The sequence below is a fragment of the Pelmatolapia mariae genome, linkage group LG5 (genome assembly GCF_036321145.2).
Source record: "Pelmatolapia mariae isolate MD_Pm_ZW linkage group LG5, Pm_UMD_F_2, whole genome shotgun sequence".
NCBI lineage: Eukaryota > Metazoa > Chordata > Actinopteri > Cichliformes > Cichlidae > Pelmatolapia > Pelmatolapia mariae.
Window position 1 is genome coordinate 20,768,876 of NC_086231.1, and position 14,718 is coordinate 20,783,593.

Consider the following 14,718-nt stretch of genomic DNA (forward strand, 5'->3'; position numbering starts at 1 on the left):
GATGGCTGCCCCTCCCTGAGCCTGGTTCTACCGGAGAGTTCTTCCTCTAAAAAGGGAGTTTTTCCTTCCCATTGTCACCAAGTGCTTGCTAATAGGGGTTATCTCATTCTTGCTGCGTTCTATCCACTATTGTAGGATCTTTACCTTACAATCTAAAGCCCTTTGAGGCAACTGTTGTGATTTGCTGCTATATAAATAAAACTGAATTGAAATAAAAGTCCCCCAAAACAACAACAACAACAACAAAAAACCCCAGTATATTTTGGACAGATTAAAAAATGAACTCTAATTTAAAAAAAATCCCAGAACAGTTTCATTAATTATCTAAATTTCTTTTACTTGTTATGAAAGCACCTGCGATGTCTAAGAGATTTCCAGCTAATTCAAGCAACATCCACCCTGTAAGGCTGATCTCTGTCACACCTGACGTGTCACAACTGAAGTGCTCCCTCATGGCTTCACTTTTCAGACGTGTAGGTGATGCATAGGGTCTGACAAATACCACACAAAGATACAGAGTGATACACAGTAAATGCACACAACACAGGAAGATGCTCAGTTTCTCTTTCATATCCAAGCTCACTGAACCCAGACATAGATATACACACACAGCCTTTCAGAGGCCATTTAAAATTCCTCTGGGCCTTTTACTCCTGTGAAGAGGCTTGTGCATGCTGTGTTCAACAGCCTGAAAACATCAGTTGACATCACAAGGCCAGCGAAGAATTCAAACCTGACTCCTTAAATCATAACTGGTGAGAAAGCAGCAGGGCAGAGCAAGCCTGCGTGCACACTGTTTGAGGGAGACAAACCCTTTACAGATCTTCTGTGCGGTAATTGATCAATTAGATGCTTATTGGGTGACTAGCTAATTGTTCCATCTCATTTGTACCATGTAATATGTAAATTGCACTTAAATTGGTGTTGCTGGCTGAATACTAATGCAGGCCCTTAGCTTACAATGATATGCTATTTCTTTTGTCAAATGAAAGTAATTTGTTGCTATATTCTGAAAACCATACATGTCTTGATAATTTAATGCTCATTTGTAACAATTGATTTACAAAAACAGTGCCATGCATACAGACTTTCTAATGGAATCAATAATGTTTAATACACAGTTCATAAAAGATTGAATAAACCATACTTATTACTCATTAACCCTTTGAGGTCTAAAACTATCCTAACTAACTAACTAACCTTAGCCTATGAAAATCTCACAGTTGTATTTTTTATAATCTTTCGTTCTCTAGAGTCTTGGTAATCTGTAATCAGGGAACAAAGAAAATAATCACCAACCTTCACACATCAAAAGCTGTTCATATTCTTTCCATAAAAGTCTGCTTCACCTTTCTCCAAAATACATGCTTAAAGTAGGGATACTATGATGACTTAGATCTCAGAGGGTTAACATGTGAAATTTAAATATTATTAATGTGCTTAGATATAGAAAAGAAAAGTACTTGTATGAATGTGTGTGATTGGGTGACTGAGGAAAAAGTGCTCTGATTGCTCAGTTAGAGAAGCAGTATGACTAGCAGTCCATTTACCATTCTTTTTTCTTTTAAATATCCCTGTGTTACATCACCTCTTCCTTTAATAGCACTCTATGCGCATTTAAGAAGTGAACCAAGGAGTACAGTTGCTGTCCTTTAGAGTTCAAAATATTTCCTCTTTCTTGCTTAATATGTGATTTCAGCTGAATCAGCAGTTTGGGTCTTCCTTTATTATATTTTTAGTTTCAGAAAGCAAGCATGTCAGAAAGCATGTCACTCACTGTCTTCAGTGAGTGACATGTCTGGTAGGTGGAAACCAGTCTTTTACCAGCCATGTAAAAGTAATCTGTATGGCTAGTAATTCTAGAAAGAATTTCTTAATTTGACTTTAACTTCATGTCAGCAAATCGTAAACGAGCAGGAGTGGAAATGAACCTAACCTAAGCCCCAAACAGGTCTTGGTGGATGAAAAACCCCTTGGATGTAAGTCATCACTGATGACGCCAACCCTAGCACTGAGCTCTAACCCTAACCCAATGTTTGGAGTCAAGCAAAAGGCAAAAAAAGCTGTTTTTTGGGGGGGAAAAATAAATATTTTTGATCTGTATCAGTGAGAATTATTTTCCCCTGATTGCTAAGACTTTGAAGAACTGTTTTTAAACAGAACAACATTATATATTCTGATAGCATAAGATTTGGATTGGACCTCACGGGGTTAATAACATCTGCTGTTGAATCATTTTGCAATAACGAATCAAGTTAAAAATCTCACGTTCAGGGGGGAAAAAAGTCTTTCTTTCTTTCTTCTTAAAAATCAAATGATTGTGTTTTGAAATGTGGCAGAACGTAGATATGGAACCTGTCAAGTGTCAGCTCATGATACTGATGTCTGTGAACTGCAGATGGAAATAAAATGCAGAGGTGTATAGTGTGTCAGTATGCCGATTTTATGTCATTTCAATGTGAGTCACGCAGCCTGGTTCTTCTGAACCGAGAATAGCTAAGGTGACAACAATCTGAGTTCCCAGAACTGTTAAAAACAGTGACAGATCCAAATGACAGTGTCTGTCAGGAACACACTCAGTCTCTGTCACAATGCTTATCTTCATGACACAAATGCAAGGAACAGGCTGCAACACTGACATGGCACAGGGATCTGTACAAGCATTACTTACTGAAAAACAGAAACTGAATAAATTTGGACCATATTTGTTTGTTCCTTTACAAAGAATTAACAGTTCTTCTCCCCTGACACCAAATTATTTAATTTATTCTTTATACTGATGTTCAAAGGCTTACTGTAGGAGACTAAATATATTGTTGTGACTGATGCCATTATTGTCACAGTTATCTTTAATGATCAGAAAGAAGAGGTTAAATGTGACTAACATGGACAAGAAGATGCATCCTGGCAACACAGTTTTACTTTCACCAGCTAATGGCTTGTGTTCATTTATAGGTACCACATCAGTGCCGCCCTGATGTGTTATCGAGCCATTTAAGGACCAGGCTTCTCACATTTCAAAGATTAACTCTCACAATCTACCACAGCTCTTAAACAGTAGCCATGGTGAAAGTAGTGCAGAGATAAAAATATGAGGTTTCCATGCCAATGGCGAATAATTGGGGGATGATTGCTCGGTTAGGTTAGCACAGAAGCTGTGAGAACAACTGAAACAGGAGCCTGAAGGTGGTGGTGGAACACCTTTAGTGTTGATAATGATGCTCTGTGTGCATGCAAATGTTTGTGCAATAAGAACAGAACAACAATCCCGAGGTGCGTGGATTACAAACGTGATTGAATGAGGCTACTCATGCTCTGAGGATATAAACCATTGTGTGGTTGCAGGGTTGGAAGTAGGCAAGAAGTAGTTATAGTGAGGTCTCCAGGAAATAAAGATTTGAATTTATGGAAACGTTGCTTTGTGCGTGTGTGTGTGTGTGTGCACAGCTCCACCTATTACTGATATTATGATCAGTACTACACAGTCACATTATGGGGGTAGCTCCATTCGTCTTAAGGAGAAGACATGCTTTAAAGCAAAGAGGTAATGGTTAAAACTATAGTTTTTGTTTTCCGAACATTAATGTGTGCCATTGTGTGTCCCCTGAAGTCGTGGATAAACGTGTGTGTGTGAGAGAGCGAGAGCGAGAGAGAGGGGGCGGGTGGAAGAGGAAGGAGGGATGGTTGATAATATGAGGGGGGCTCACGTGACAAGCTTTTAAATTCCTGTTTCCCTGCAGCGCAATTTGTCAGTCTGAATTGTGTGTGGCTGCTTCGCTCTTGGTAAGCATGCCTGCTTATTTTGGACACAGGAGGTACTAGGACTTTCCTGCTGGAAACCTTCAGGCGTCTCCTTGCCCCCTTCATCATGTTGTTATTATAGTTTTCAGTCCGTTTGTGTGTGTGTGTGTGTGTGTGTGTGTGTTTTTCCCTCACCCTGCTGAAGGCTTTGAGTTTTTGAGCAGCAGGAGAAGGAGGACTCCTGACAGCAGAGAAAGCAGTCAGAGAGAAGAATGCAACACCGGACTGCTGCTCAACTGTCATTTCTGCGATAGGGTGATTAAAAAGCTGGAGGAATACAACTGCGGGATACAATAGCACTGAGCCTCATTATTACTGTTTTTCCCTTACCGATGCACGGTCACTAGAAAAGAAAGGAGAAGAAAACGGAGGATCGCGTTGCAACGTTGCAAGTCGGAGATCAACTGCAGAGACCCCCCAAAAGTCGTCGACTGACAGGGGCTCAACCCCATAACCCGAGGAACCATGTCATCCACGAGATTCAGAAAGGACAAGGAGATCATAGCGGAATATGAGACCCAAGTGAAAGGTGCGGTGTGAATCTGATGCCTGTGTCCGCTCTGTGTGGATTGTCTGTCCGCCGATTCTGTTCTCTCCACGAGCCAGTTTTAATTGGCTCGAGCCCTACCCCCCTTTCCTCCTTTATTTGTATTTTTAAAATAGAAAAAATTCAAAGCAATATCCTTTATATTGTAAACCTTATAGCACAGATTGACTTCTCCCTCAAGATAACAAGCAAACCGTGACAGTCAAGTAAATGACAAGAGCAGCAGACTATAGTCTTCTCTCCCGTGTGCAAAGGCTTCTGTCATTAATTCACCATCAGCCAGTGGGATGTCTGTAAGCTGAATGTTAATTTGTCATCATGTGGTTAGGGTCCAGGTTCTGCACGCTTTGTTGTTGCTGGGTAAAATGATCCCTGTGCAAAGGATGGAGGTTGGACTGCTTTTATTATTGCACCTCATTCTTTCAGATTCTTGAGGGGGAAGCCTGTGTTTGGCTTGTTGTGGTTTGTGGTTGGATGATAGACTAATATTTAGGAATAGTAGGTTATATATTATAAATCCATATTCGGTGTGTTATAGGCTAATCTCATATGATGACATGGTGGCTTAGAGTGAATGCACATAAGTACCTGCTCACCCTCCCCATGCTTTGCCTTTGATTCCTTGACGGTGATTGCTTGCGGTTTGACTCACTGCTTTCACCTGACAACATGGGTAACACACGCTCTTTGATTGCATGCCAGCTTTCACCCCTTTATCTAAAACTCATCCGGCACTCTTTAACTATAACACGAGCCTATTAGCATTTGCAGTGCAGTGTTTCTCTCACTGTGTGACACCTAGGCTCAGATAGACTCTGCTGGTTTTGGAGTGGTTCTGTACCATTTAATCCTGAATTAATAATTAAAAAAAATCCGATGATAACCAGGGCAAATAGCTGAGGAATGAAGACATCAATTGTGCACACAAGCATAGGGTGCTGGCCATGGTTGACTCTGGGGTTCCGCTTCAAGGCCGTAGGCTCACTACTGGCACTCTCACTCTCTGTGGTTCCACTGGTGCTAAATCTCTGATGATCACCCTTTCAGTCGTGTGCCTGTCTGGACCACTGGATGCTAAGTGTGAGAATCTGCACTTGTCACATGGTGTTGAAAGTGGATCAGCGGATTCATTTATTTGTTTTGTTACTTTCAACCATTTTCTAACTCTTTTTTACTGTTATTATGTTTTTTATTCTTTTGTCTTGTGGCCTTGGCTGGTCATTGAAAAAAACTGCCTGTAAACAACTGAGCACTTATCTGATTCTCTTGCTTTCCTCTTTACCCAAGACATTTTCTGATAATTCGGGCGTCAGTTTAGTACTGTGGCAGAATTGCTGCTGTTTCTTAGATCCAGGCCCTGTCTGCTGCCTCTTTGAATTAGATGGGGCCTTTCAGCTGCGTGAGGAGGAAGGACGTTAATTTATGATGAATGCTGCTTGTTTCTCATTCACAGCTGGTGTGTATCATAGCCTGCAGACAGAGAGGGCTCTGCTCTTGACATACACCGCCTCACAACAATGGTAATGTTATGAGCTGAACCTGGCAGTGAGCGCACGGTAATGAAATTCAGATTGAAAATTGCACCTGTCTTACCCTGAGTTATTGCTTAATGGCTAATGTGTACATGGCAGAAGGGTCCAGATCATCAGCGTGTCAGTGATGGGTTAATAACACGATGGCGGGGTTGCTTTATTATGTATGAGGGCTTATAGATGGGTGACAAAAAGATCATTTGGCTTCAGAAACAAAGAAGAAACCTCGTCAGTAGGTTCACTGTGGATCAGTACTGGGGTTGCTTAAATGTGACCGGTGCAGGGAGATGGCATGTCATATCAAAAGTTAATCTGTTAGAGTGCAACAAACTGCTCTGCTAAAATCTTAACTCCTGCTATTAATGAATTCTTGACAACCCTTGAGGCCGGCTGCCAAAGCTGAGGCCTCTGAAGGACCCCTGTGAGACGGGGTTCACTTTGTTCAAGCTGTTCAGCTGGTAGATCTTGCATTAGCATGTCAATAGAGACGGTTCATACACTGCATTTACTGAGGAGTTTGGACTTTTGTAGCTAACCGCCGTGTGGTTACAGGACTGCAGCTATTCTTCCTCCTGTTTGCCAGTTTTATAGGCAGTTTGTGAAGTGGGCTAAATCACCAGCAGCTGTCTTGACATTTACAATGGCAGCTTTAGGGATAAACCCATGCTCGTCTGTTATTATGTACACATAGAGGCTACTTTTGGCTGCTCCGTTATTCACAATGGGTCGCCGCAGCGGATAGCTCTGCACCTTTGATTTGGCAGCTTTTTTTTTTTTTTACGCCCTTCCCAAGGCACCCCCAAAGGGTTTGTGTCTCCTCCTGACATGAAACTGGGATCTTTTGCTTGTTAAGCAAACATGTGAACAACTACACTTTGGAGCCACCATTATTATATATACATGTATGTTTTAAAAGCTTTGCAATCATGACAATCATGAGTTAATTAGCTGGCTTACCAGAGAGAAGGTGGTGATGAAATAGCTTTGAAGCCAAAAATTGAAAGTCAACAGCTGAGCACTGTTTTCACCGTGACTCATTTTTATTTAACTAGTCTGGTGTTTACTCTCTCTCTCTCTCTCTCCCTCTTTCTTTTTGTGTGTGCTTTGACTGAAGCGATAGCAGGTCCTGTGTCTCCCAAAATCCAGCTCTGTAATAAATCACTAATTGGATGTCATGCAGTGCATTTTACCCTGTTGCCTTTATTTGTCAAACTGTGCATTTAAATAATGCTGTCTTCTTGTATTTAACAACTTAAACTCATGCATGGACAGTCTCTGAATGTCTGCAATGGTGACAGTATTGCTTTTTGTTTTTTTTTGGTTGGTCCGTCTATCCATCAAATAGTTTTGAACACCATGTCTCTGAAATGGTTTAAAGGACTTTCTTCAAATTTGGTTAATATTCTCATGCACTCAAGGATTAACTGATTTGTATTTTGGTGGTTTGACCTAACGGGGGTCATAACCTGAGAAATAATTAATTATGAAAAAGATTCACTTGCATGTTGAGTAATATGGGGCTACAACTCTGTATTCTGCCATCTTCAGCCTCACTGAGCAAACATGAATTCACTTACTGCCTTTAATGAGGTTCTTTCAGTGTCTTCTCTTATATGCTGTGTTAGTTTGGACGGGCATGAATGTAAACTGAAACCTGACTGGTTTGCGGAGGCAAAGAAACGTGATGCTGTAATTCTAGTTTCATTTGATTTCTCAGTCTGGTAGCTTATATCCAAAGCTCCATATTTAACCTTTTAATGGTATGATGGTAGTCACTTCCAAGAAGTAGCTAATGCCTTGCTCTGACACAAGCATCCGATTCATTACTGACAATACATCCACACACTGAACGGGCATTTAGACACAGACACACTCACCAACGCTGAGATGGTGAAGTGTTATTGAGAGGAAGTAGAGTTTGAATGTGATGGAGGTTACCAAAGATTGGAAGTGATACCATTTGGTTCTAGTTGTTTAGTTTCCCTTGCCATGAACAGAGGAATTAATGCAAGCATGGGCTCATGGAAAACTTTAGTGGTCTACAGATGTACACAAGGTATGACAGCTCATGTTCATGGGGTACATTTCAGGTGATTCTGAAAAGGAAGCATGGTTTACCACCTCTCGGTTCAAGTTTCTCTTTGCCGTTTATTGCTAACCTCTGCTGGTTTCATTCTACCTGACTGAACACAGTCAAGTTTAGACTCCCAAGCAGAACCTAATGAAAACCTGAAAAGAATTTGACCAACATTCGCTACATCGTTTGTTACACAATGTGTTATGAAATATTTTTCTGTGTTTTTTGCAGAGCACAAACCTGTGTGCTTCATTTACAAATCAAGCACTGCATTGCAGTATACGGTAAGGTAATCACACACCTATATGTGTGTAATTGTGAGGTGTTATGACATATTATTGGCAGTTTAAGGTCAACAATTAGCTTCCAGTTTAACACATGTGCTGTTACAAAACACAGTTTTCACTGCTTGTGTGAAAATAAGACTTCAGTATGCCATGTGTTATGAAGCACCTTCTAATGAACCCCGAAGTGTTGCTTTGGTTAAACGCTGATGAGAATTATGTGAGACACTAGGTGTGTCTCTGTTTGTTATTGCCCCAGGCCACAGACAGCTCTCTGCTGAGTGAGATACAAATCACTGTTCTGGTTGCAGTAGCTGAATTTGTTGCATTTGTGTATTGTTTTCGTCAGTCTTAAGATCAGAGTGTATTGTCATCATGCTTAGATTTGGTTAGTTACCTCTCAGCACCCTGCTGAGTAGCATGAGTGTGGCAGGGTGGAAACACACATGTAGGGAGATGAAGAAATGGTCTCACTGAGTCACTGGCTGAGGATCCTCCAGCTGCCCACTTGTTTGGCAAACCTGCTGAGCATTTGCAGAGCAAAAAACATCCACTAGATATTAAGGCTGAATAAAATTTGTGTGGGACAGCTTGTTTGTTGTGTGGTCCAATAAATCTTGGACTTCATTCAGGGTTGGTTTGTTTGCATGGAGTGGCAGTGAATAGTCAAACACACAGCTCATTCGCTTTCTTGTTTAGAGTTAGATAAGATGGTTTGTACAACTCTGTGTATGCTGGTGTAGTGTTAACGTGTTCATCTTACAAATGAAAGATCCCCAGACCAACAGGAGATCACAAACCCAGCTTCAGGGAGGTCACAAGCTCCTAGTGTGGGTCACAAGCCTGGCTTAATGGGCAGGTTATGTGAGGAAGTCTGCCAAATCAAACATGTAGGTCCATGCTCTGTGATGTGGTGACCCTTTGGGAAATGAGGGAGCACCTGAAAGTACCCTCTTCTCTATTTCTAAGTATAAAGCTAGTTTAGATTATCACATAAACTAGAAACAACTTGGTTCTGTTCAAAACTAACAAAATATACACACTTGTGTCACTACTCATTAATTAACACATCAGATATTCTTTGGGAGGACAGTTTAGCCAAGAGAAGTTAGCGTGGTGCTAATTTTAGTTTACATTTACTGCACAGATTTCCAAAACACTGCACTACTCCTTAAACTAATCTTCCAACATTCTTTTATGGCAGGCCACCAAGCCAATCTTAGCCATAATTATAGAATCAGCTAATCTCAGTGTCAGGCCATGTTAGCTAAATGAGCTATCTCATTAAAGGCACTCTCTTTAAGCTGCTTTTGCTGTGCACCTGCAAGCTGCTTTGCAACCCACATCCACTTACTACTTCACATGTGCTCATGGAAAAACAAAGCCGCGCTGCCACATGTATAAATTACTGCAGATGGAAACAAAATCATTTGTAAATAGTGCATCTGACTGAAATGTGTTTTATCCTTTCAACATTTTATTGAATAAACCTGAAAAGAAAGCTGAGATTTTCTTTATTTTTTGCATTACTTATGGCAATGACGCTAGTAACATTTAAGTATCATTTTTATCATTGCAAAATGTATGTGAAATGCATGAAGTTAGGCATATGATTATTATGTTTTATGAGATTCTATTGCACATTGTGGGTGTCAAAACAATATAGAAAGTGAGAATGCAAAACAATAACCGTTTTACATAATGGAAAAAAAACACGCTATTGTAGCAGTTAAACTCTAACCCCGTGCATTGTATTTCAGTTGCTGTGCAGTCATACCTGTATTGGATGGTATATGCACCTCAAACAACACTAAGAATAATGCAAAAGTCTACTGTTTGTAATGACAGATTGTTGAAGTCAGTAATTGTATATAACCCTGTGAATTTGAATCGTGCCGTACAGTGCATAACTTTGGTTGTTCACTCTATTTGTGTCCATAAGTAAGAAGTACAATATTCAGCACAAACTGTCCACTTGTGTTGCGTTCAGTGAACAGTATAATCATGTCATACTGAAGTTTTATCGTGCTCTCTGTCGCCAGAGTTTTTCTTTAGAGCTTCCTCTTTGTTGACTCTTCTCTCGTCTCTATAAGCTCAGTATGATGAATGCAGCTGCCACTCGTTTAGCTGAGAGTTTGCTCTGTCCGTTTCACAGAAGACATAATCAGCCTTTCATAAAATGCCTAATGTCCTGAGCAAAGATTATCATTCACTGCTGTCCCACAGTTTTTCAGTTCATGTTGGTGTTGATGAACCAGACAAAGGTCCATTTAAACATGAAAAAGGTTTAATTTCCTTGTTAATGTGATGCCAGTCAGTGCATGATTTCATTTCTCAATTGATTCAGCTCTGAGAAGTATTTCTCAGTTAACACAGTATTACAAGTCCAGCAATGCACAACTGTTGCTTTTGGGAGATAAAAGCATACTGTAGTTGCAGTTTGACCTTTATTTTCTGTCATGTCTGTGCCCCCCCCCTCCCTCAGAAAGACACAAACATGTGTTAGAGATCTTTGACGATTGCGTGCAGAATTTCAATGCTCTTATTTTTCTATTTTAAAAATTCCCATTTGTCTAACTCAGGCAGTCAGAATGGTGTGAATGCTGAGACTGAGTGTGTTTGGGTCACTTTGTAAACTCGCATTGCTGTTCCAGAGGTGAGTTATTGCTGATAGCAGTAGTCTTTACAAGAAAAATTTCAACATGCACTTCCTGCCAAGAGACAGTAACCTTAGAAACAGGCAGAAACAAGTTTGTGTAAAAATAACAAGTTTGAAAAAGTCACTAATGAAGTAATTAGTTCAGTTCTTGCCATTGCAGGCTTGGGACCTGTTAGATAACTTTATTCCATATTGGTGAAGCACATGTCCCACAGCAGACTTGAGATAATTAAACAGCGCACCTATTTCCAGCTAACAGATTGTAGCAGCATAAGTGGCACAGTTTCACGTGCTAATAGAAGCACAAAACTGTGGCTGCAACTACTGGTATTATATTTTTCCAGTACTAATTAACCTGGTATAATTAAACTAAACTATCTTTAAATAGTTTGTTTTGTTTGACCACCAGTCCCAAACTCAGACATTAAGTTAGAGCTTGGTTTTATGTGCAGACCCTTACTAATTTCAACCTATTTCTTAGTAGGTCATGAGCACATATTGATCTTTTTTTCATGATAGCCAGCAAGACAATGAAACTCATATGTTTCAGTTCTCATGAAATGAATGTTTTCGAGACCTCTGAGAGGGGACTAGTCCCCCCAGACCACCTTGGAAATTTATTTTTAAAGCAAATATAATATTATTTCTGTGTTTTAATCTATCATCCATGCCCAGTTGTAGTTTGTTATAGTTTGTACAGTTCCTTAAGACTTTCTGTAACTTATATTTTTCTTACTTCTTGTCTTCTCCTCATATTTATGTGCTCCTTGTGTATATATGGGTATTTAGAACCGCAAAGTGAGCAAAGTGAACCAGAGTCAAATTCCTTGTATGTGTGTGCAAACTTGGCCAAATACAGATGATTCTGATTCTTATTCTTGTTGCCTAAACCTAACCAAACTGCAACAGAAAGTGAAAATAATCATTTATAGGGTAAAAAGTCATACATTGCTGCAGATTGCAATTTGAATTATAGTGATTCACCGCCGATAGTACCAGAAAATTTTACAGCTTTGATCAGTGTGTGACAGCTCTTCTTCACATGCATACACATAATGAACACAAGGAAAATTCATGTGCTGAACTCAAATCAAGTGATTAAATTGTGTGATTATTCCAGGAACTGTCTTAAGATGGTTTTGTTATTTGCTGTCACTTTAGACAAATAGAGAGCAAAAAAAGAAAAATGCAGGTATTGCTTGATGTTTTTCTGTGATTGTAGCATGTTTGATGTCTTGACAGTGAAACACCAAAATAACTCAAGAACTTTGACCTGAAACTTGCAGAAAAAATAAGGGACTTATTTGGTTGTGGCTCACCAGAGAGTCTAGTTAAAGGCCAAACTAGATGACACATCTCCTCTCAAGTTCTGCCTTTTCTTTTTTGTTTTCCACTCTCAGTTTCAGCCAGTAAAGAAATGCAATACACTCATGTGTTTGCCTCAGAAGCCCACACCATCCAATGAAAGCTCGGTAATGTTGGAAGATTCCAATCAGTTAAGTTGCTAATTTCTCAACTGTATTTAGAAATACTCTTTGAAATTGCCTCATCAACTTCATTTTCAGATTTTCTCCACTTGTCAGTGCACACAGCTCGCACGTGTCTCTTCATTCAATGCTGCCACCTATTCACACCCATCAGATCCCACCTTTCCTCCAATAAGCGTCTCCCCAGGGAATGGAACACGCCCATGTTGCCATGGCGACACCTCTCAGCCTGGTCCTGCAGAGCTGGATCATGGATACAGCAGATGATAGACAGCTCGACTCTGAGAGGGCGTGTGTCTCAAGCTTTCAGTTTCCCTGAAGTCTTTAATGATTTCCAGAAGTCTTTAGAGCGTGATCAGGAAGCCAGGGATGGTTTTCTTTGCTCCTTTTATAAAGCAACAGTTATAGTCTTTTTTAAAAATTGTTATCGTGTGTTTTCTTCAGTTTCAGAAGGGTTAAAAAAGACATTCTGCCCATTCAAATACAAAGTTATTATATCTAGTAATTGTTGCATAGAAAACGTTGATTTCCACAGAGGAGGACTGTAATAATGCAATGTAGTGAAAAAAAAAAAGCACGACACGAGGTAATTTGATAGATTTTTTTCTTTAGAGCTGGATTGATTTTTAGTTTACTAGACAAAATATCCGGTGGAAAATACTATAAACCAGCAGATAATCAGGAAGGACGACTGACAAGTGACATCTTGCTGTAGGATACACCATCAGTTCCTCAGCCATTGATTGGACTCAGCTCCTGTTGTCTTATCTTTGTGGACATGTGCTGCAGCTTGTCTGTGCCGAAGACGAATCAGATGAGATAGAGACATACAGAGAAGAACCTGTGCTGACACCGGGAGCATGCCCTTGTGAATCCAAAATTGTCTTAATCATTAGAGGATTAAAACAGAACAGAAAAAAGGGGGATTAGTTCAAAGACTGGAACTTGTATTATGAGACTCGGTGTGTGGGACAGATAGAGTGAAATAAGGTCTGTATAAGGGTTGCATTTGTCTGTTCTTTTCACACAAATTTGTCTCTGCTGTGTAGAGCCCAGATACTGCGGCGCTGAGTTGGGGATTAGAGAAATTTGGCTCAGAGTTGCCTTTGTGTGATGTCTATGTGTGTATGTCTCATTTTTGTGTGTGTTTTACTGCATGGTGATCTGAACACCAAGGGACATTATTTTCAAAGCGTTTAATAGCTTCTGAGGCTCATTAAAATCTATAATTTATCCAAATTACGTTAGGAGACTCATAGTTCTTGCATCCTCAGACATTTTACTGTCTCATGTACTTGCCTGTAATTAACGACAAATAGAACATGTTCACTTTCAAACTTTTTATATGTGGGATTGCGTTTTAGTTGTTATATTACTCTTTAGGGAAATGACCAGTCTTTCCTGCTTCTCGTCAGTCACTTGGCTGCCCTGTGCAGCCCAGCCTTCCCTGCTGCCCTCAGGATGCTCTGCAGAAAATCCCTCTCATTCACTGCACTCCTATTTTATCTCCGCTTCATTGCGTCAAGGCGTCACGTGGCCCTCCCAAACGGCAGACTTGCAGTAAAATGCTCTGCCAATGCATCACCCCTGATGTCCTATACTGGTTCTGGGAAGAGATGCAGGTTTTATTGATTGATTAATTTTATGTGGAAAAGGGTGATGTCTTGTTCTCAGCTTAGCATACAGAGGGAATGATGCCTTAAAAGAAATATCAAAGTCCATTAAATGTGGATCAGCTTTACACTCATGCATATGTTTAGGACATTTTTGTCATTGTTTTGCACTGAGTTGTGTTTTGGCTTTTGGTGACAGACATATTTAAGTTGCATCAGAAACTATGATTTCTGATCAGAGGGACTTTGAGATATGTGGATAAAAATGTAAATCTTTGACAGAGCAGCCAGTTGTTTTGGCTAACTAAGCCTGCTGGAACAACACATTGGAACTGATGTGCAGTCAATGTGGATAAACTGGCCACAGTCAGTGACCAGGTTATGTGACAAGATCTGCCCATTATTGAATCATTGAAAAAAAATTCATTATTCCTTATTGATTACTTTACTTCTGAGTACTACAAATCAGAAACCGGAATCTTTATAGAGCTAAACCGGTGATTTTAAAAGTATCATATTGCTGTCTTTGAATAGATTTTTTGTAATCTGTGTGCAGGGAGTCAACAGGAAGTCAAGTGGGTCAACTAGAGGATGTCTCTAATGCAGATGTTATTAAAAATATATGTAAATCTGGGCTTTAAATACATGTGATGCTCAGAACTATGTCACCAGAACCTTTAAACGCCACCCAAAATAGTCACAAATCGAATTTGTGTAA

The 14,718-nt window shown here is 40.0% G+C and overlaps 1 protein-coding gene across 3 annotated transcripts in view; it reads left to right on the forward strand.

The window, feature by feature from the left end:
- Positions 1 to 3,748: 3,748 nt before the first annotated feature.
- srgap3 (SLIT-ROBO Rho GTPase activating protein 3) overlaps positions 3,749 to 14,718 on the forward strand; it is a 58,983-nt gene continuing 48,013 nt past the window's right edge. For all 3 annotated transcript variants that reach the window (XM_063474145.1, XM_063474146.1, XM_063474147.1), the window contains exon 1: positions 3,749 to 4,330. In XM_063474145.1, the coding sequence (XP_063330215.1) occupies positions 4,267 to 4,330 (64 nt within the window). In that variant the 5' untranslated portion in view covers positions 3,749 to 4,266. The remainder of the gene's footprint in view (positions 4,331 to 14,718) is intronic.